The sequence below is a fragment of the Pseudophryne corroboree genome, chromosome 2, assembly GCF_028390025.1.
Source record: "Pseudophryne corroboree isolate aPseCor3 chromosome 2, aPseCor3.hap2, whole genome shotgun sequence".
NCBI classification, from domain to species: Eukaryota; Metazoa; Chordata; class Amphibia; order Anura; family Myobatrachidae; genus Pseudophryne; species Pseudophryne corroboree.
The window spans coordinates 211,559,799-211,580,522 of NC_086445.1; the positions used below are offsets into that span (position 1 = coordinate 211,559,799).

A 20,724-nucleotide genomic window follows, 5' to 3' on the forward strand; every position below is an offset into this window, starting at 1 on the left:
AATCGGGTTATTATTGTTGTGAGCCATCTTTTCAGAGGCTCCGCTGTTATCATACTGTTAACTGGGTTTAGATCACAAGTTGTACGGTGTGATTGGTGTGGCTGGTATGAGTCTTACCCGGGATTCAAAATTCCTCCCTTATTGTGTACGCTCGTCCGGGCACAGTACCTAACTGGCTTGGAGGAGGGTCATAGGGGGAGGAGCCAGTGCACACCACCTGATCCTAAAGCTTTACTTTTTGTGCCCTGTCTCCTGCGGAGCCGCTATTCCCCATGGTCCTTTCAGGAACCCCAGCATCCACTACGGACTCCGAGAAATAGAATTATCGGTAAGTAAATTCTTATTTTATATATATATATATATATATATATCTATATATATATATATATATATATATATATATATATATATATATATATATAGAGAGAGAGAGAAATAGATCTATATATATATAGAGAGAAATATATATATATATATATATATATATATATATATAGAGAGAGAGAAATAGATAGATAGAGATATATAGCTATATATATATATATATATATATATATATATATATAATGAAGGTAACAGGCGGCACTCCAAGGACTTCAAGATGCAGAAGACTTAATATCAACGTTTCGATTTTATTCAAATCGTCATCAGGATATACAAAAAGATAAGACAGACAGACATATATAGCTCACCATCACCAAGGACGCCAAACTCACTTCCTCCCGCCCTTCCGCACACAAAGCGCCGGCGGCTAACGATGACATCACACGCTACGCCGTGCGTCTGATGCATGTTACCGTCATACAGCATCATGTTGCTTGGTAACGGAGGAAGCACGAGAACATGTAATAAAGACTTTTGTAAACAAAACAAAAACAGGGCAATGTGACTACTCGGTCAGTTCTAGCATAATCCATAAAAAATTAATTAAATGCAGACACAGAAATACTGGGATATAGTACAATATAAATAACATGATGTGCTATTGATCGGGATCATAATACAGTATAACAAACATGATAAGCTGTCAATCACGTTACACTACATCTAACCCCCTAGAATGTTATAAAAAACAATTCAACCCCAGGTTTTCATTCAGACCATATGGAGAAACTGTATTGAGGCGATGAATCCATCTAGCCTCTTTCTGAAGAAGGATTCGATCCCTATCACCTCCACGTATTTTCTTCTCAACGTGTTCAATAATTTTATACCTAAGGGTAGCTAGTCCATGGTTGTATTCTCTAAATTGACGAGCTACCGGTTGTTCTTGGGACACTACTGTACCCTCCACAGCTTTTCTAATGGAGGATCTGTGCATATTCATACGCTCTTTAAATTGCCTTGTGGTCTTTCCTATATAGAAAAGACCACAGGGACAATGTATAAAATAGACCACATGGGTGGTAGTACAGGTAAGTTGATGTTGAGAGATATAGATGAGAGATATATATATATATATATAGATATATATAGAGAGATAAATAGATAGATAGAGATATATAGCTATATATATATATATATATATATATATAGATATATATAGATAGATTATATATATATATATATATATATATATATATATATAATCTATCTATCTATGTATTAGTGTAGTATCCAGTTGAGGTGCAGGGAGCTGTGTTTAAAGTTTGAAGGCCTAAATTTTAAACGTCATATATCGTAACCGCTATACCAATACTTCACATTTACAATTTTGTTCTCCAAAATTTAAGTATGCCCCCCTCATTGATCAGCACTCTGCTTCTAGAATACACACATGCCAGAGCTGTTTATTTCATCATCATCAGGGTGCAAAGTGAAATTCACAAATCAACTTTTGATTCCCACACTTGCAACCAACAGCTACCGGGATCCAAAACCTGATGCCCACAGATGCAGTCAGTAATTGGAAACACCGGCACTAGTGATATATTAAAAACAATTTCACCGGTCCTCTAAAAAAAAAAAAAAATGTAGCCATAAGTTAATAAAATAACAATCTAGAAACCAACATTCGGGTATTATTCATAATAGATACGGTAGCAACATGAATCGTCTTTGATACAATAGAAATATAAATCAACACAACGCAATACATAACTATCTGCCTATCGCATAATGACAAGTGAACAATAGAGACAAATAGTACTAAATGGCAGCATAAACAAGCAGCACTTAATACAATATAAATATATACAGTGACTATAGCTTACTGCAACATACACAAAATAGCAGAGGCTCAAGGTGAACAAACTTTGCTAACCCAAATGGTGAATCCCGGGGTGTGCAGGTCGCTGACGTCACTTCAAGGTGACTACTGCACAGCAGCACGACGGTAAGTGGCTCCGAGCAACGTGATTGTGATTTTAAGGGGGAGTACTGTGATTGTTGTCATTATTTGGACATTGATCTTGAAAAAAGCACATTAAAGTGCTGAACCGTCGATAATTTAAGATGTTGCTTTGACTTTTTTTATGCATTGAGTGCCGCCATTCAAGGAAATATTTCCAATTGGCTGTTCAGCTGAATTATATGGAAGGCTTCCCGGCAAGCTGCACCCCCCTTTGAGGCAGGGCTGCACTGCTTCAATGCGCACTGCCTCAATCTTGGGGGGTGCTGTATGTATGTATGTATGTATGTACGTACGTACGTACGTACGTACGTACGTACGTATATGTGGGAGGGTGTGTGTGTGTGTGTATGTATGTATGTATGTATACAAATTCTGCTAAGGTATGTAAACTTTTGAGCACAACCGTGTGTGTATATGTATGTGTGTGTAATATATATTTATTACACACACACACACACACACACACACACACACACACACACACTCTGTGCATTTGTGAGGGTAAATTTTGAATTACACGGAGTACAGGAAAAGAGCTTCTGAAAAGCACTTGTGTTTGACCTGCTCTTCATGTTCTAAGATACACTTACAGACAGGAATCCAGATTCTCTCACACACACACACACACACACACACACACACACACACACACACACACACTGCTTCCGGAAAGTATTCATAGCACTTCACTTTTCCACATTTTGTTATGTTACAGCCTTATTGCAAAATGGAATAAATTCATTTTTCCCTTAAAAGTCTACACACCAATACCCCATACTAACGTGAAAAAAGTTTTTACGTTTTTTGCAAATTTATTAAAAATAAACTAATAGACCCTACAGTGACGGGTGGAATGAAGTTTCTTCACTCCCCCTGTCACCCGGCTCCATAGACGTGCAGGCAAATATGGACGATCTCGTCCATATTGGGCTGCATGCACAGCCGACATGTCACCAGCGATGAACGAGCGCGGGGCCGCACATCGTTCATCGCTGGTGACTCCACACTGCACGATATGAACGTTATCTCGTTCATTAATGAACGAGATCGTTCATATCGTGCAGTGAAGTCGGCCAATGTGTAGGGCCCATAAGAAATCACAGTACCAGTCAAAAGTTTGGACACACCTCCTTCAATGGTTTTTATTTATTTAAATTATTTTCTACATTGTAGATTAATACTGAACACATCAAAACTATGAAAGAACACATATGGAATTATGTTGTAAACAAAAAAGTGTTAAACTAATCAAAATATGTTTTATATTTTATATTCCTCAAAGTAGCCCCCTTTTGCTTTGATGACAGCTTTGCACACTCTTGGCATTCTCTCAATCAAAGAGTATATAGCCAAACGTCTGATCAGAAGGTTTTTATAGTTAATTTTTATTTCTTTGCTGCTGCGAACATGAGGGATACTCAGTCCCCTAAAAACTAGCAAAGAAAATGAAAGACAGTCACAGCGCACAAGAAATAAAATCCAAGTTAAAAAGCAGATATGTTTATTTTTCACAGGTCAACACTGATTTCATAAACTATAATAGTAAAATTACATATAGACATAATAAAATGTCTGTCATAACTTTCCAGCTCAGTAGCACTATACTTGACACATTTGTAGCAACATCAGCAGATACAATTTCATACTACAGCATCGAAAGTAACTTAAAATATACAATCAGCATTTACTGGTTAGAATCTGTGTTCCACAGTTTAGCAGCTGATTAAATCACACATTTGCCCTCCACTTGATAGCTAGTTAAACCTTATTAAGAGGACTAATTAACTGAGTTTTCATGTCCAGCATAATATTCAATAATCCACAGCCAAATTTATATCTAACAATCTCTTGCAGATTATATGGTGTAAGGACACCTAATTTAGTGAATCAGCATGAATGGTATAGATTGCTCATGTACACTTTACTTGCGGATGGTCTGTGGGTAGAATACAGCGCTGATCCGTGTAGTATAAATCTTTGACGCGCTTCCCCGCCCCTTGTAGTTGTCAGCGGCTTCCTCAAAGATTTCTGAGGAAGCCGCTGACAACTACAAGAGGCGGGGAAGCGCGTCAAAGTGTGCTGGTGTGATCTGTGCCTGAGCTCCTGCTGAAGTTACATGGAGCGGATGGAGATAGAGAGAGAAATCTTAACGCAATAAGACTATTTTCAGTTTGCCCATCTTCGAGTTTAAGATCACTACCCAACCCCTAAAAGAATTCGCGTAAAGATATAGCCTAAAATGCGATCAGCTTAGCGACCCCGAAACTATGGATTTGACACTAATGTCGATCATTTTGGACATTTTATTATTCACTCCGTTTCTTCCCCCATGCTAATGGGGGCTGAACTTTAAACATCGGGAGTGTCACTGTTCATCTCAGTGAGCCAGAAAACTATGGATTTTTACATGTCATCCTTTTCCCACCCCCACCACTAGGGGTGCTAGGGGTGTCTAACCCCCACAGTATTTTTTTCCAGTCATATGTGTACCAAGTTCGGTGTAAATTGTCCCAGGCATTCTAGAGCTATGCTGGAACACACATACATCCATGTTTATATATAGATAGATATATGGATGGAGATATATATATATATATATATATATATATATATATATAGATAGATATATATATATATATAGATATAGATAGATATAGTGTGTATGTTATGGATAGAAAGAGAAGGAAGTTATATTGTGGTTTACCTATAGTCCTCTTCAGCAGTAGTAACAGTTATATAGTCCAATGCTGCTCTTTATCAGATTAATAGTTTAGTCTAGAAGTCTGTCATGGGAATATAATCAACTCTGTAACAAGTATCAGTATTTCAATAAATCTACTGTAATCCCCCATCATTTATCTGTATCTTCATGGGATCAAACACCTCTGAAAGCACAAACATTGGGGTGCTTCATTCATTGTGCTTCAGAACATTTTGTTAGAGCAGCATAAAATGAATATGCTAGAGGCGTACCATCAACTATAATTAGACAGGCATATCAATCAAGGTGTATCTATAGAGGAATGACTGCTTCAATCAGGATCTGTCATATGCTGCTAAACTGGGTCTGTCTGGGTGCGATCAGTGCATTTAAAAACTAATTAAACATTTTTGTTGAATTGTGCACCGTGTTCTCCCATCACTTGATAGTTGGGAGATTGAGTGCACAAAAGCTATTGAATCGCCCCCCTTAGTGCTGAAACACACTACCCGGCTTTTGCCGGCCGGGAAAAAGCCGGACGGCTTTTTCCCGTGCCGGCATTGTAGTTAACAGTGTGCGGGCTAGGGTCCCTTCACACTGCACAACCCCGGCCCGGCTGCCGGGTTGCAGCCGGGTCTCACCACTGGAAGGTCCGGCGGCCGGGCGGCCGCCGGGCCGTCTTTGGAGCCAGTAAACCATGTGTGTGAAGGGGAGCTTTCACACACAACGGTTTTTTCTGAAGCCGTGTCTGATGCTGCGCATGCGCACAGCATCACACACGGCTCAAAGCCGTCCTGTGTGACAGACTCTGCCGGTTTCTCCCGGATGGCAAAAAGCCGGACAAAGTTTGTCCGGCTTTTTGCCATCCGGGAGAAACCGGCCAGTGTGTTACAGCCCTTACACTCAGTCAAAAGTAACATAATGTCTGATTGGGTCCTGATTTTGGTTCTCTGAGCCACAGATTATTTCACATAGGACAGCTACATTCTAATCATGGAATGCAAAGCTTTCTATTTCATGTTACAATGCCAGTAGTTCCAGCCACTAACAACAGTAACGTGTTTTGCATTTATTTATATTTTGGTAAATATTTTTCTTGATATACCATAATACATTAAAGTGATATACAATGTGTCAATTGAAAAAATACATGTATAGAAAAGCAAGTAAGGTTGTGATGATACAGCCATAATTGTATTTAGGCTTGTTAGCCAAAAAAATGTAAATATTCAGTCTGCATTTCTAACAAAACACCTCAGCATTTGTTTGGATTTTTTTCTTCCCTAAGTAGTTATATAGTATAGTATGAAAAAAAAATTATGTTTATCTTCATAATTAAATTGTTTGCACAAAGTCATTGTTGAGAATGTGATTTGTCTTATTTGCGGCAAAACTGTTTGTATGGTAAAATGTTTGATATGTTAGGATTTTTGCAATCTTTAAAAAAAAAAAGTGTATTGAATTAAAATGCATTAATAGCGCAGTTCTGTGCATAATTAAAGAATAAAGTCTACTAAGTGTGTGTATGTATATCATGCAAACACGCATTAATGTTTGTGTTTATATATCCCGACTTAGTCTTGTAAGAGATTAATTGGAAGTAAAGCAGGTGCTAATAGTGGATTACTCCACGCCGCGATTAATTGATAGGTAACTGCAACAGATGTAAAATGAAATGTATAGGTAGTGAACGAAGAAGGAACATTTGCTTATCCCAGTTTATTTGGAGCTCAGACTGGTTACGGGGGGTGTTCAATTCGTGGCGAGTTTTCAATCGGTCGGAAAACCAGCACTAATTAGACCATTGGCTTTTCAATCGCAGGCGTTTTTGACAGGTTATTGCTCCGTTTTTCGCTATGCCTTTTCCCACAAATTTGACAAAACTCGTGGATTGGCGACGAAATCCATAGTGGTTTTTGCCTGGCTAAATTTTTTGACAAGTCAAACAATCTGGCCGGGCTTTGAATAGGTCGAATGTGAATTTTGACCTGCAAATTGCCGAAAAGTGCAGTTTTTTTCGACTAGTTGAAAAAATGGCACGAATTGAATACCCCCCATTAGAAGCAGATGTACTTCCTACAACGGCATATATTTGTTTTGTTATTTAAACATGAAACAAGAATATTATGATTGGTTATGTTAAATTTGGCTTTTTCGTAGTTCCAATTTCGTAAGTTCACAAGGCTATAGTGGCTGGGAAATTCTTACGCCTCTATTTCTAAAAGATGTACAGCAACCAAGGAAAATGAATGTCTGATAATATGTACCCCCAGTAACTGCCACACATCCTGCCATAGTGGCAGTGTTATTGGGTAAATGCAGCATGTATGGCACTAAATCTGAAGTGACACATTTTTGTAAATGCGAACTGACATGAAACCTGGTGCTTGTGGTATGATTGGCCTGATTGTAGCAGCATTTAGTCTGGTGTGCAGATAAATATCTATTTGCCTACACCAAGCAATCACTTTAATATCCGTTCTGAAACTTATACCTGTTGCGGTTATCTGGCACTGCACATAAGCCAATAAATTACTCCTAATGCCCCATACACATGGGACCACTTGTCATGTGTGCTAAGCATTCTAGGTTAGCAGCTAACCAGTGTTTTCTATGCACATAAAAGGCACCATCGCTCTCACGAGCAGGGCCCTCTTCCCTCATGTGCTTATCCTTTGTCTTACTTTAATAATCTTCAGCTGTACCACATCCAGCAGTCTTCTGCCACCTGATACTTATTCCAGTGTCATCTGCTGATGTAACTATGTTTATTTACCCTGTACCTGTCCTATATTGTCATCAACTGTAAGTTGCTGTTTTCCTGTTTGATTATTTATGTACTCTGTAATTGGGCGCTGCGGAACCCTTGTGGCGCCATATAAATAAAGGATTATAATCGCTATGGGGTGTACACATGGTGCGATCCATGCTCTAGACAGATCGCTTAGAAAATAGGCAAAAATCGTCCTGTGTGTATGGGGCATTACATTTATACAGATCTATAGTACATAATGCTTCATTTGATTTTGCCAGCTTTATCAAGACGTAGACTGCAACCATTTTTCCAGTATCTGTTTAGCCATCTAATGATGGGCAATTTGTATCTGGTTAGCAATCATTTGTTCCCTGCCTGCAGCTATGTCTTCAAAGCATAAAGTTGTGAAAACATTCTTTTCATGGTGACCTCTGTGTCTTGTTGTGGGCTGCTCCCCTGATTATACGGCCAGTCACTCAAGGAAGCATGGTCATGTCTGAGTCCTCTTTCCGTTTAGCTGTTTTCCTACAGGGATTTTTATTTTATTTTATTATAAACTAAATAGTATTTTTAGTGTGTTTGATTCCCACTGTGGTTGAGGAGTCCACACTCTCCTGTCCATACATGTAAAGCCAGAAGGCTTTCCTAGCTGCAGAATGTTATGAATGGTCAAAAATTCAGAACTCCAATGTCTAACACGTAGGTTAAATGCTCTTCAATGTTACCTTGTCCATCCACTGCGCTGTGCTGGTATGTAAAGCATTAATGAGCGATTCTCCCCCCCCCCCCCCCTCCACAACAAATCCACTTTCTTACTGTTCTCTTTTGTCCCGCTGATCGTGCTCATTAGTGTCCAGTTTAGCCACACTAAACCCAACTAAACTAATAGGCGTGACACGAAAAGTCCCATTTAAACGCTCAAATGGCTCATTTCCGTTCACCACCCCTGGGCGAGCTGAAATTCAGGAGTTTGAAATTGCTGTCCTATTCTCTACGCTCATTACTAGAAAGAGTTTATATAAATATTTTTGGAATTACGTTTTGCTACTAAATAAGTTCTAGCACTGTGTGTTTTCATCTTGTCAGGTTACAAAGCCATTCCAAAGGTCTTATGGCTACACATGGGCTAATGGTCAGCCTGATTACGGAACAGTAAAACCTATTTCAACCTTTCTCAGCCATGTACGGCTACAATAAACAGATGCAACATACAGTGTTTGGAATAAGCCAGATATAAAAATGTTAAAATGTTTGTAGCTATTGAGTGAAACTGTCTTTCACGTACTAAGCTTCACTGAACTTCTTTGTTAGGTCACTTTCTATGTGCATCTGTCGGGATGTGGAGTCTTTTTTTTTTTTTTTTCTCCTTTTATCTCTCATAATTGCATTGGACATATGGGGTGATGATCAACTGTTATCACGCTGGCAGCCACTAGATGGCGGAGCAATTCAATTGTTGATCAATGGACATTGTTTATTTTGTTGCAGTGATGTTCTTGCCCTTCCCATCTTCAAGCAAGAAGAGTCAAGTCTGCCACCTGAAAATGAAAACAAGATCCTACCTTTCCAGTATGTACTGTGTACGGCCACTTCCCCTGCTGTGAAACTTCATGAGGAGACGCTCACCTATCTCAATCAAGGTGAGATTGCTAGGCTTTTGTGGCCATATGCTGTGCTTTATTCAGATGTTTGTTGCTTAGTACTATGTTTCAAATGTGTCCATCTTACTGGCTGCTACTGATCATGAGGGTAAAGCTGGGCACACACTGTCATATGGGTATCCGGTCTCTAGGTCGACAACACTTAGGTCGACAGTCATTATGTCAACCACTATTGGTCAACATGGTCACTAGGTCGACATGGTCACTAGGTTGACATGTACTAGGTCGACACGACAAAAGGTCGACATGAGTTTTAAAAAATAATAATTCTATTACGTCCTTGAGGATGTTGGGGACACCAAAAGAACCATGGGATATAGACTGATCCACAGGAGACATGGGCACTTTAAGACTTTCAAAGGGGGCGTGACCTGGCTCCTCCCTCTATATCTCTCCCCAGACCCAGTTTAGAAAATGTGCCCTGCGAGATGGAGGCACTCGGGGGAGTTCTTAGAGTTTCTCTGAAAAGACTTAATGTTAGGTTTTTTATTTTGGAGAGATCTGCTGGCTACAGACTCCCTGCTTCGTGGGAAAGAGGGGAGAGCAGTCTAGACCCGCTTCTAATGAGTTTCAGGGCTCTGCTGCTGCTGGCAGGATGCGTTCAGCTCCTGAGGGGAGATGAACGCCGGGCTCTCCTGGATGCTCCCTCCCACAGCTTGCTGTCCCCCCTCTTCAAGCCAGAAGTCAGAAGACAGGTGAGTATGTGAGGAAAAGACATCTTCTCTTCAACAAAGACGGCATATAGAGGTACCGCGCAACGTGATTTGCTCAGTGCGCGCTAGGCTCCCAGACTGTACACACCGCTTGGTGTGTGGCGCTGGGGGGGGAGGGGGGGAACTAAAAATACCTCATAAATAAGGCTGGCATATCTGTACAGTGCCCTGGCACTGCCCGCAAACCCCCGCCAGGATAAGCATGTAAAAATAAGCGGTAAGAAGAGCGCCATGTTGGGGGCGGGGCTTCTTCCTCCAGGCTCACTTGGCGCCATTTCCTCCAAGCAGCAGCGCTGGTCCTTCCTCACAGGAGCAAGTACCAGGGGCTATAAAACGAGGGGGGACAGATTATTTACATACATATTATAGTGCTGCAGCTCTGTGACACTTGAGGGTGTTTTTCAGACCTGCACTTTGGCGCTGGGGTGTGAGCTGGCTCCTTTCCTTTTGTTCCCTCACAGGCTTTCTTTTGGGTGCTGTTAGGGAGACAACATGTCTGAGGCAGAATTTTCCTCTCAGGGGGATAATTTATTGGGGACACCAAATGTTTTGGAGGTCCTGTCGGCACCGCCGACTGCTGATTGGTTAACTGCTTTAAATACTTTAAATGCTAATGTTACTCTATTAAATCAGTAGATGACGCTTTATTACAAGGGTCACTAAAACGTGGTGTTGACCAATTAGATGACACAGATACCGACACGGACTCTGATACAGGTGCCGATTATGCTGATTCTAGATTAGATCCTAAATTGGCTAAGAGCATTCAATATATGATTGTGGCTGTCAAAAACATATTACGTATTGACGAGGACCCCTTTAACGAGGGTCCTTATTTACAAAGAAAAGAGACGCTCGGTTTCTTTTCCTCCTTGTTTTGAACTAAATGACCTTTTTGATGGCATTTGGAAAACACCTGATAAGAAATTTCTCATTCCTAATAGGATCAAGGTGGCATACCCCTTTCCCGCAGCGGATAGGGATAAGTGGGAAATACCACCCACAGTAGACAAAGCCCTAGCACGCTTGTCTAAACAGGTAGCGCTCCCTGCGGCTCAGTCGACGACTCTTAGGGAGCCGGCTGATCGTAAGCAGGAGGCTACTTTAAAAGCTATTTTTACTACCACGGGGATGCAGCTTAGACCGCTTATTGCGTCAGCGTGGGTTAGTAGCGCCATTGAAAAATGGGATGAAAGTTTATCTGCGGATTTAGATACTCTGGATAGGGATAGCATCCTAGTGACGCTTGGTTATATCAGGGGCTGCGTACTTGAAAGAGGCTGCAAGAGATGCTGGCCTCCTGGGGGCTAAGGCTAATGCTATGTCAATTGCGGCTAGGCGTGCGCTATGGACTAATCAATGGAATGCTGACGCTGATTCCAAGAAAAATATGGAGTCCCTTCCCTTTAAGGGTGGGGAACTGTTTGGTGACGGCCTTACTGATTTAGTATCAGCGGCCACAGCGGGTAAATCTACTTATTTACCTAATGCTCCTGCGCAACAGAAGAAACCGCACTATCAAATGCAGTCCTTTTGGCCCAATAAATATAGAATAGACCGAGGTAACTTCTTCCTCGCTACCAGAGGTAGAGGAAGGGGCAAGAGAACTTCCGCCTCCTCGAGTTCACAAGAACAGAAGTCCTCCCCGGCTTCTGCCAAATCCACCGCATGACGCCGGGTCTCCCTTACAGGAGTTCTAGTCTGTGGAGCAATACAAAAATTATGTCAAAATCAGGATGTGATCCCGGTCCCCCGTGCACAACAAGGGGAAGGGTTTTATTCAAGCCTATTTGTAGTGCCGAAGCAGGAAGGCTCGGTATGACCAATCCTCAACCTAAAATCTCTACATTTTTCCTGAAGAAATTCAAATTCAAGATGGAGTCTCTCCGAGCGGTGATCTCCAGCCTGGAGGAGGGGGAATTCATGGTGTCTTTGGACATAAAGGATGCCTACCTTCATGTTCCCATTTATCCCCCTCATCAGAGTTATCTCCGGTTTGCAATTCTGGATACTCATTACCAATTTCAAACGTTGCCGTTTGGCCTGGCCACGGCTTCGAGGATTTTCACAAAAGTCATGGTAGAAATGATGGTTCTCCTCAGAAAAAGAGGAGTTACAATTATCCCGTACTTGGACGATCTCCTGATAAAGGCGAAGTCCAAGGAAAAACTGGTACAGGACATTGCACTGTCTCTGTTGCTTCTACAACAGCACGGCTGGCTTATGAACCTGTCGAAATCACCTTTAATTCCAACAACCCGGTTGGCATTTTTGGGTATGATTCTGGACACGGTCCAGCTGAGAGTGTTTTTCCCTCCGGAGAAAGCACTGGAAATTCAGAGTTTGGTAAAACTCATTCTGTAACCACCAACTGTCTCCATTCATCAATGCATTCAATTGCTGGGGAAGATGGTGGCGGCATACGAGGCCCTCCAATTCGGGAGGTTCCATGCCAGAGTGTTTCAGTGGGACCTGTTGGACAAATGGTCCGGATCCCACCTTCATATGCACCGGAGGATAGTTCTATCCCCCAACACCAGAATCTCACTCCTGTGGTGGCTACACACCTCTCACCTCTTAGAAGGGCGCAGATTCGGGATCCAAGACTGGATCCTAGTGACCACGGATGCAAGTCTCCGGGGTTGGGGAGCAGTCACACAAGGGGTGACCTTCCAAGGAAGATGGTCAAGTCAGGAAACTCTTCACATAAACGTGCTGTAGTTGAGGGCCATTTACAACGGCCTTCTACAAGCGGAGCATCTTCTTTGAAACCGGCCTGTCCTGATCCAATCGGACAATGTGACAGCAGTAGCATACATAAACCGCCAAGGCGGCACAAAGAGCAGAACAGCAATGGCAGAAGCCACAAGGATTCTTCGCTGGGTAGAGACTCTGGTAAAGCGCTCTGTCGGCAATTTTCCTTCCGGGAGTGGACAACTGGGAAGCAGACTTCCTCAGCAGACACGATCTACATCCAGAAGAGTGGAGCCTCCATCAGGAGGTCTTCTCCCTACTAACAAATCTATGGGGGGTTCCCCACAAAGACATGATGGCGTCCCGCCACAACAAAAAACTACTAAAGTATTGTTCCCGGTCCAGGGACCCTCAGGCGGCGGCAGTGGATGCACTGACATCACCTTGGGTGCATCCGTCGGTGTACGTTTTCCCTCCGCTTCCTCTCATTCCAAAGGTTCTAAGAAAATCACAGATTCCAGCGCTCCTTGTAGTTCCAGACTGGCCAAGGAGAATTTGGTACCCGGATCTTCAGGAGTTGTTAGTCGAAGATCCATGGCCTCTTCCTCTTCGCGAGGATCTGCTGCGGCAGGGGCCGTTCGTCTATCAAGACTTACAGCGGCTACGTTTGACGGCATGGTGGTTGAACGCCAGATTTTAACCCGTAAGGGTATTCCCGATGAAGTCATCCCCACTCTTATCCTTGCTAGGAAGGGTGTGACGTCGAAATACTATCACCGTATTTGGAGGAAATGTATTTCCTGGTGCGAGTCCAAGAAAGCTCCAGTGGAGAAGTTTGACCTTGGACGTTTTCTCCATTTTCTACAAAATGGAGTGGATGCGGGCCTTAAATTAGGCTCCATAAAAGTGCAGATTTCTGCTTTGTCAATTTTCTTTCAGAAACAATTGGCCTCACTTCCTGAGGTGCAGACCTTTGTAAAAGGGGTCCTGCACATCCAACCTCCTTTTGTGCCTCCTGTGGTACCTTGGGATCTTAATGTGGTTTTGACATTCCTAAAATCAGATTGGTTTGAACCTTTAAGTAAAGTGGAGTTGAAATTCCTCACTTTGAAGGTTGTTATTTTGTTAGCATTGGCATCCGCAAGGCGGGTGTCTGAATTGGCGGCCTTGTCTCACAAGAGCCCTTATTTGATCTTCCATGAAGATAGGGCAGAATTGAGAACTCAGCAACAATTTCTGCCAAAGGTGGTTTCCTCTTTTCATATTAACCAACCTATTGTGGTGCCAGTGGCTACTGGCACTTTGGCTGAGGAAAAGTCTCTGTATGTCGTCAGAGCTTTGAAAATTTACGTTGCCAGAACGGCTCCAGTTAGAAAAAGAGTCTCTGTTTGTGCTATATGCTCCCAATAAACTTGGGTATCCTGCTTCCAAGCAGACCATTGTCCGCTGGATATGTCACACGATTCAGCAGGCTCATTCCACGGCAAGTTTGCCGTTACCTCAATCGGTAAAAGCCCATTCTACTAGGAAGGTGGGCTCGTCCTGGGCGGCTACCCGGGGTGTCTCGGCATTACAACTTTACCGAGCTGCTACTTGGTTGGGGTCAAACACGTTTGCTAAGTTTTACAAGTTTGATACCTTGGCCGATGAAGACCTAAAGTTTGGTCAATCGGTGCTGCAGAGTCATCCGCACTCTCCCGCCCGTTATAGAGCTTTGGTATAATCCCATGGTTCTTTTGGTGTCCCCAACATCCTCAAGGACGTAATAGAAAACAGGATTTTAATACCTACCGGTAAATCCTTTTCTATAAGTCCGTAGAGGATGTTGGCCGCCCGTCCCAGTGCGTACTGTATCTGCAGTTTAGTTCTAGTTACACACAGGTTGTGTTATGGTTTCTTCAGCTTGTTGCTGAATTTTGTTCATGTCCGTTGGCATGTATTCAGTTGAATGCCATGTTATTCGGCATGTTTATGGCGTGAGCTGGTATGATGCTCACCTTGTTAATTCCTCTCCTCAAAATGTCCATCTCTCCGGGCTCCGGGTAGGTATTAAAATCCTGTTTTTTTTTAAAACTTTTTTTATATTTTACGATTCATGTGGACTATGATTGGGAACGGTATCCTGTGCCGAGTGCAGCGGTAGCGGAGGGGACACGGTGCACTAATTGGGGTTCCCTGTCACTCTCCGAAGAAAACGCAAAAAAAAAACCAAAAAAACTTGTGTCGACCTTTTGTTGTGTCGACCTATTTTGGGTGTTGACTTAGTCACTGTTGACCAATAGTGGTCGACCTAGGCACTGTCGACCTAAGTGTGGTTGACCCTATGAACCACACCCGTCATATTGTATCCTACACATCGTATAGTGTGTACCCCTGATCCGTCGTATTTAGCCATCGTTCATTGAATTGTCCCATTGGATATGCTGCACATCATGGGACAATTCAACAGGCGAAGCGGCATTCTTACATTCTGTATATAATGATACATTGCGCCTGCACATAGTGGATTGTTTAGTGTGTATGACGTAAGTGATGTATCGTTACATCGCCTCTGAGTTGCACCATTACATAGTGTGTACCCAGCCTATACAGTCTGTCCTCTTCTCAGGGTGATTAGCTAGAGCACCTCTATACAGTGCCTCTATGGTAATACAAATATCTTTTCATATTTCAAAATTCTGATTTTTATATAAAAGTGTAAAAATAGTTTGTAACACACCACCACCACCACCACCACCACCCTCTTCTTCAGGATGCATATTCTTATTAAGATAAGTATTTAAGGGGTTATCAACGTTTTGGTGCTTTGCTGAAGGCAACCACTGTAGTTAACAGTTGCTTTCTGACCATGTAGGGAAGACCTCTGTAGACCACACTTCTGCGTTGGTCCAGCATGAGAGGTGTAATTGAAAAACTATGCTGATTGGAGGAACAAATCCTCTTACTCAATTACTTTGTGTTAAAAGGGGTTATTTGCCAACAGAACTGATTTGATAAAGTTAGTGTGATTTGGAATATTGGACAGAATTGCCCAAAAATCTTGCAGCATGCATTGAGTAACTTATGGTTGTCTTTTAAGTGAACATCTTTCCGAACAGTCATAGGAAGGGAGGATTGAGGGAATAGGCCTAAACCGATATGGCATCCTGGTGAAGAGGGTTGGTTTGGGCGGAATACGAGAATCTAATTAAAAAATGCAATTAGTTGCTATACTGGGTTAACAATCTTTCCTAACATTGATGGGATGGGAAGACGGAGCAATTCATTCCCATCTTCCTGTGTAATGTTATGAAAGTGCTTTTTGAAATGCTCACGGAGGAGCTTTCACATTCTTTATCGTTCTCCGGTATGGTCTGTAAGCCATTATGTGTAAGCATGAATTCCTTTGTGTATGAATTATTACTTCTTTCCTTTCCACATACAGAACTTAGCCCTTTACTCCTTTACAATATATCAAGAAATATCCCATGGGTCACATCCTCACCATTTCTATTTACTTTACATCACTGCTGGTATGATTGGACCCTAGAGTAGGATTTCTTGATGGTTTTTTTCATATGTAGTGTGCACTACTATATTTGTTTAACTGAGTGACAACAATAGTCACGGTGGTTATAGGCGGTTTCATTCTTCGCATTGAAAATATTAGCATGGAAATCTGGAAGTGTTCACATATCCAGCGGTATGCAGAGCAATGCTATTTCAGGAATTTCATGCTCAGATGTGTATCTTCTAGGACAAGTAAGTGTGATATTCATGTGTGTAAGACCTCCATCTAAAACAACTTAATTCAGACTACGTCATGAGTGAGTTTTTATAGTCTAGGCACATACAGACATGGACAGATTTGTCTACGAAACCCTCCCCCCCCCCCCCCCCCCCCAATATTTTCCTTTGAAATAACTTGAAACTTTTCAAAGTAATTGTCATCCATATTTGTTACATATTTTAATAGAAATCAGTTTGACTTTTAATTGAAAATGGCATGGACAGAAATGATGGGACTCCTAACCTAATATTTTGTAGTACAATATTTGGTCAGGTGACTTTTATACCTCTCAGTGACACTTGCGCACCTGCCCACAAGTAGTCAGGTCCACTCTTCCTGAGCAAAGCGCTCCAGCTGTCTCAGGTTTGATGAGTGTCTTCTCCAGACTACATCGATAGGATTTCAGGTCAGGGCCTATGAAGGCCACATAAGAATAGTCCAATGTTTTGTTCATTGTTTGGTGCTTTTAGCTGTGTATTGTGGGTCATTATCCTGCGAATGAGACAGAGCTTTCTGACACTGGGCAGTACGTTTGACTCTAGAATACCTTGATAGTTTTCAGATTTCATTGTTCCCTGTACAGATTCACTATGCTATTAAATCTGGAATTGATTTATCTCTTGCAGCCACATTCAGGAAGGTTGACTATAGTCCCATGGACTTTAAGCTACTTATACTATAGACAGAGGAACATCCAGCTGCTTGGAGATTGCCTTACAACCTTTACCTTGTAATATGCTTGTCTATCGTTTTCTTTCTGATCTCCTGAGACAACTCTTTCCTTTGCTTTCTCTGGTCTATGTTTAATGCGGTGCACATGATGATACCAAAGAATAGTATCACTACTTTTCTTCATTTAAATAGGCTGCATGACAAGATTGAAGACGTGATGATTATTATTGGCAATTGTTAGCTTTTCTTAGAGGCACTAACAAATATGTCCAGGCCATTTAGAATATATGTAGACATTAAGCAATAATCTGTCCTTTTTTATTTTCTGCTGCGGGGTACACTGGGCTCCACAAGTCTGGACAATGGGGTGTAGAGTAGGATCTTGATCCGAGGCACCAACAGGCTCAATGCTTTGACCTTCTTCCCAGAATGCACAGCGCCGCCTCCTCTATAACCCCGCCTCCCAGCACAGGTGCTCAGTTTGTCAGTTGGTGCTGCAGTAAGCAGGCACTTAACAGAGGGGCTGCTCCAAGCAGCCCTAAGAAAAGCTTTTTAAGAGGTAAAAAGTGAAGACTTCAAGGGCAGCAGCGGTGTTAAATGTCTTGTGACATTCACTGCTGCAGCTCCAGCTCTCCCCAGCGGCGCTGTACACTCCCGAGCACTGGTTGCCAGGTACCTACAGCGGAGGCTCCGGTTTTCTTCATGTTAGACACACACGGCTGGGGCTCTCCAGGATTGCGTGGCCGTGCTTCGGGAGGTGGTAAGTGGGTCCCGCTTGCGGGACCCGGTCTTTATCGCGATCCGCCGTGGTCCGTGGGAGGCGTGCTGCGCGCGCTGGCTGTGGATACAGGCGATCCCACTAGATCACCAGGGCATGGGCGCAGGTCAGGTTTTCTCTTAAAACCGATTTTAATATCGCCCACAGTACCCGGTGGTTTTGCCAGCAAGGGGGATAAGGCTTAGACCTGAAGCCCATCCCCAAGCCCCAGGGCGCCATTTCCAGCAAGTGTTCCCACCCTGGAGCTGCATCTCTGTCTTTTCCTCACTCCCTGTCAGTGTCTGCGGCGCCTTTACTCCTCAGCTCACTGTTCCTGGGACTGCTTGGGCAAATCCTCCTATGTAAAGCCACCTGGTTGTCAGCGCTGTGCCTTTACATGACACTTGAGTATTCTACCTGCCTTTTTAGTCAGTGTTAGTAAGAAAGAGTGAATTTAGTCAGGGGTTTATAGTACAATTACCCTGTGATATACATCCAGTTTCTTACTGTGTAGTGTTATATCTATTGACTATATAGCTGTGTAAGCTAGTCCAGTGCAGTATTATTGTCAGTAATAACCTCTGCATTGTACAAACTGTGACTTTCTGTGTGTGCATTGAGAGCCGAGTGCTGTCCATCTTGTGTCTTTCACTCAACTTGCTATCCCTATATTCTATAACCTGAGGGGGCTTGGTGTGTCAGGTGTTATTTAATATAGGATTTTCACAAAGATATACTGTATTACGTATTTTTCTCTGTGATTTAGTCACCATATCTCTCCTTTATCTCTGCTGGTGCTGACTACACTGCGCAGGGGTTTGGATTTAGGGATATAGTGCTGCTTATAATTGTACTGTGTTACCTCATACTGCAAGTTATATCATGTCTGCTTCTGAGGGTAACTGTTCTGGGACGGAACACACTGCTGGTGTTGCTGAAGCCACAGGAACATATGGGCAGAATATAGCAGCTGTGGGCTCTGGTTCTGGGGGCTCCTTGCCCCCCAGTGGGTCTGTGGCAACGGAGGCACATACTGACCCTCCGTGGGCCGCTTTTTCCACGCTTCTGCATACGCTAGTTCATAAACTAACACCCCCTATGGGACCCCCAATGCCGGTACAACCGTATGTGGTCCCTGCAGCTAACCCGCCGTGGGCGGACGATTTATCTGCTCAATTAAAGAAGTTGAACCAGTCCCTGACTACTAAAAAATCTTTCCAACGCTCGCCTAAGTCCAAAAGGTCCTCTAAGCGAGCGCTCGTCTCCTCACAATCCACTGCTGTCACTGACATCTCGTCTGATGAAGACAGCACATACACTGACCCCACGGGTTCTGACTCGGATACGGCTGATGGGGAGGGTAGTTCACATGTGGCTGTTCCTGATCTTTTGGAGGCTATTAAGTTAATTCTGCAGATTACGGATGATCCCGAGCCATCCGTTCTTCCTAAGAAACCAGATAGGTTCAAGCGTCAGAAGGTGATTAAACAAGTTTTACCTCACTCAGACCACCTAGTGGATATACGTCCGGAACCCTGGCAAAGCCCGGGTATGAAGTTTGTGCCTCAAAAGAAGATGCTGGCTCGCTATCCCCTCGCGCCAGAGCTGTCTAAGAATTGGGAAACGCCTCCTCCAGTAGACTCACATGTGGCTAAGATGGTGGTTTCCTCAGCTCTACCTGTCAGTACCGTCACGTCTCTAAAAGAGCCTACGGATAAACGTGTCAAGGGTTGTCTAAAAGCGATTTACACCCTCACGGGTGCTGCACAAAGGCCCACTATGGCAGCTACATGGGCGGCAGAGGCTATTGAAGCGTGGGCCTTGGAGTTAGAAGCTGAAATCTCCTCTGACCATGCTAGACAATGCTCGTCATATATTGTCACAGCTTCTCGCTATATTAAAGAGGCGGCTTCTGATGCCGGTATCCTAGCAGCCAAGGCCTCTACTACGTTAGTCCTGGCTCGCAGGATATAGTGGCTGAGATCCTGGTCTGTGGATCTGGACTCTAGAAAAACCCTGGAGGTACTCCCTTTCAAGGGCGATATTCTATTTGGGGAGGACTTAAATAAGATAGTGGCTGACTTGGCTACTGCCAAAACTGCCTGTCTGCCTAATACAGCTCCTTCTGTGTCGAAGGCCAAAGGCACGTCCTTTCGCCCCTTTCGTCCTTCAGGTAAAGCAAAAGGTCAGGCGTACCATAAGCAGGCCCGCACTTCCAAACCTGGTAAGCCGAAGCCCAAAAGAGCCTGGGCGGCCCGTCAGCCAGCAGTCAAGACTGATAAGCCTGCCGCATGACGGGGGGGGGGGTGGAATCCTAGGGTGGGGGGCCGGCTTCTAGGGTATACCCAGGAATGGTTACATAGTAACATAGTATCTGAGGTTGAAAAAAGACAATTGTCCATCGAGTTCAACCTATTTGTGGTCTCCTATGCATGATGATTTGACTAAAATTTCTGACTGATGCTGCTGTCAGCCGTTACATTTTATCCCTATTTATAGTAACTATAATGCATGACTATGCACCATACCCCTGGATATCCTTATCCATTAGGAATTTATCTAACCCATTCTTAAAGGTGTTGACAGATTCCGCCATTACAACTCCCTCAGGCAGGGAATTCCAAACACGTATTGTCCTTACCGTGAAAA

The 20,724-nt window shown here is 43.0% G+C and overlaps 1 protein-coding gene across 2 annotated transcripts in view; it reads left to right on the top strand.

The window, feature by feature from the left end:
* TFCP2 (transcription factor CP2) overlaps positions 1–20,724 on the top strand; it is a 298,923-nt gene that overhangs the window by 82,744 nt on the left and 195,455 nt on the right. For both annotated transcript variants that reach the window (XM_063952290.1, XM_063952289.1), the window contains exon 2: positions 9,298–9,449. In XM_063952290.1, the coding sequence (XP_063808360.1) occupies positions 9,298–9,449 (152 nt within the window). The remainder of the gene's footprint in view (positions 1–9,297; positions 9,450–20,724) is intronic.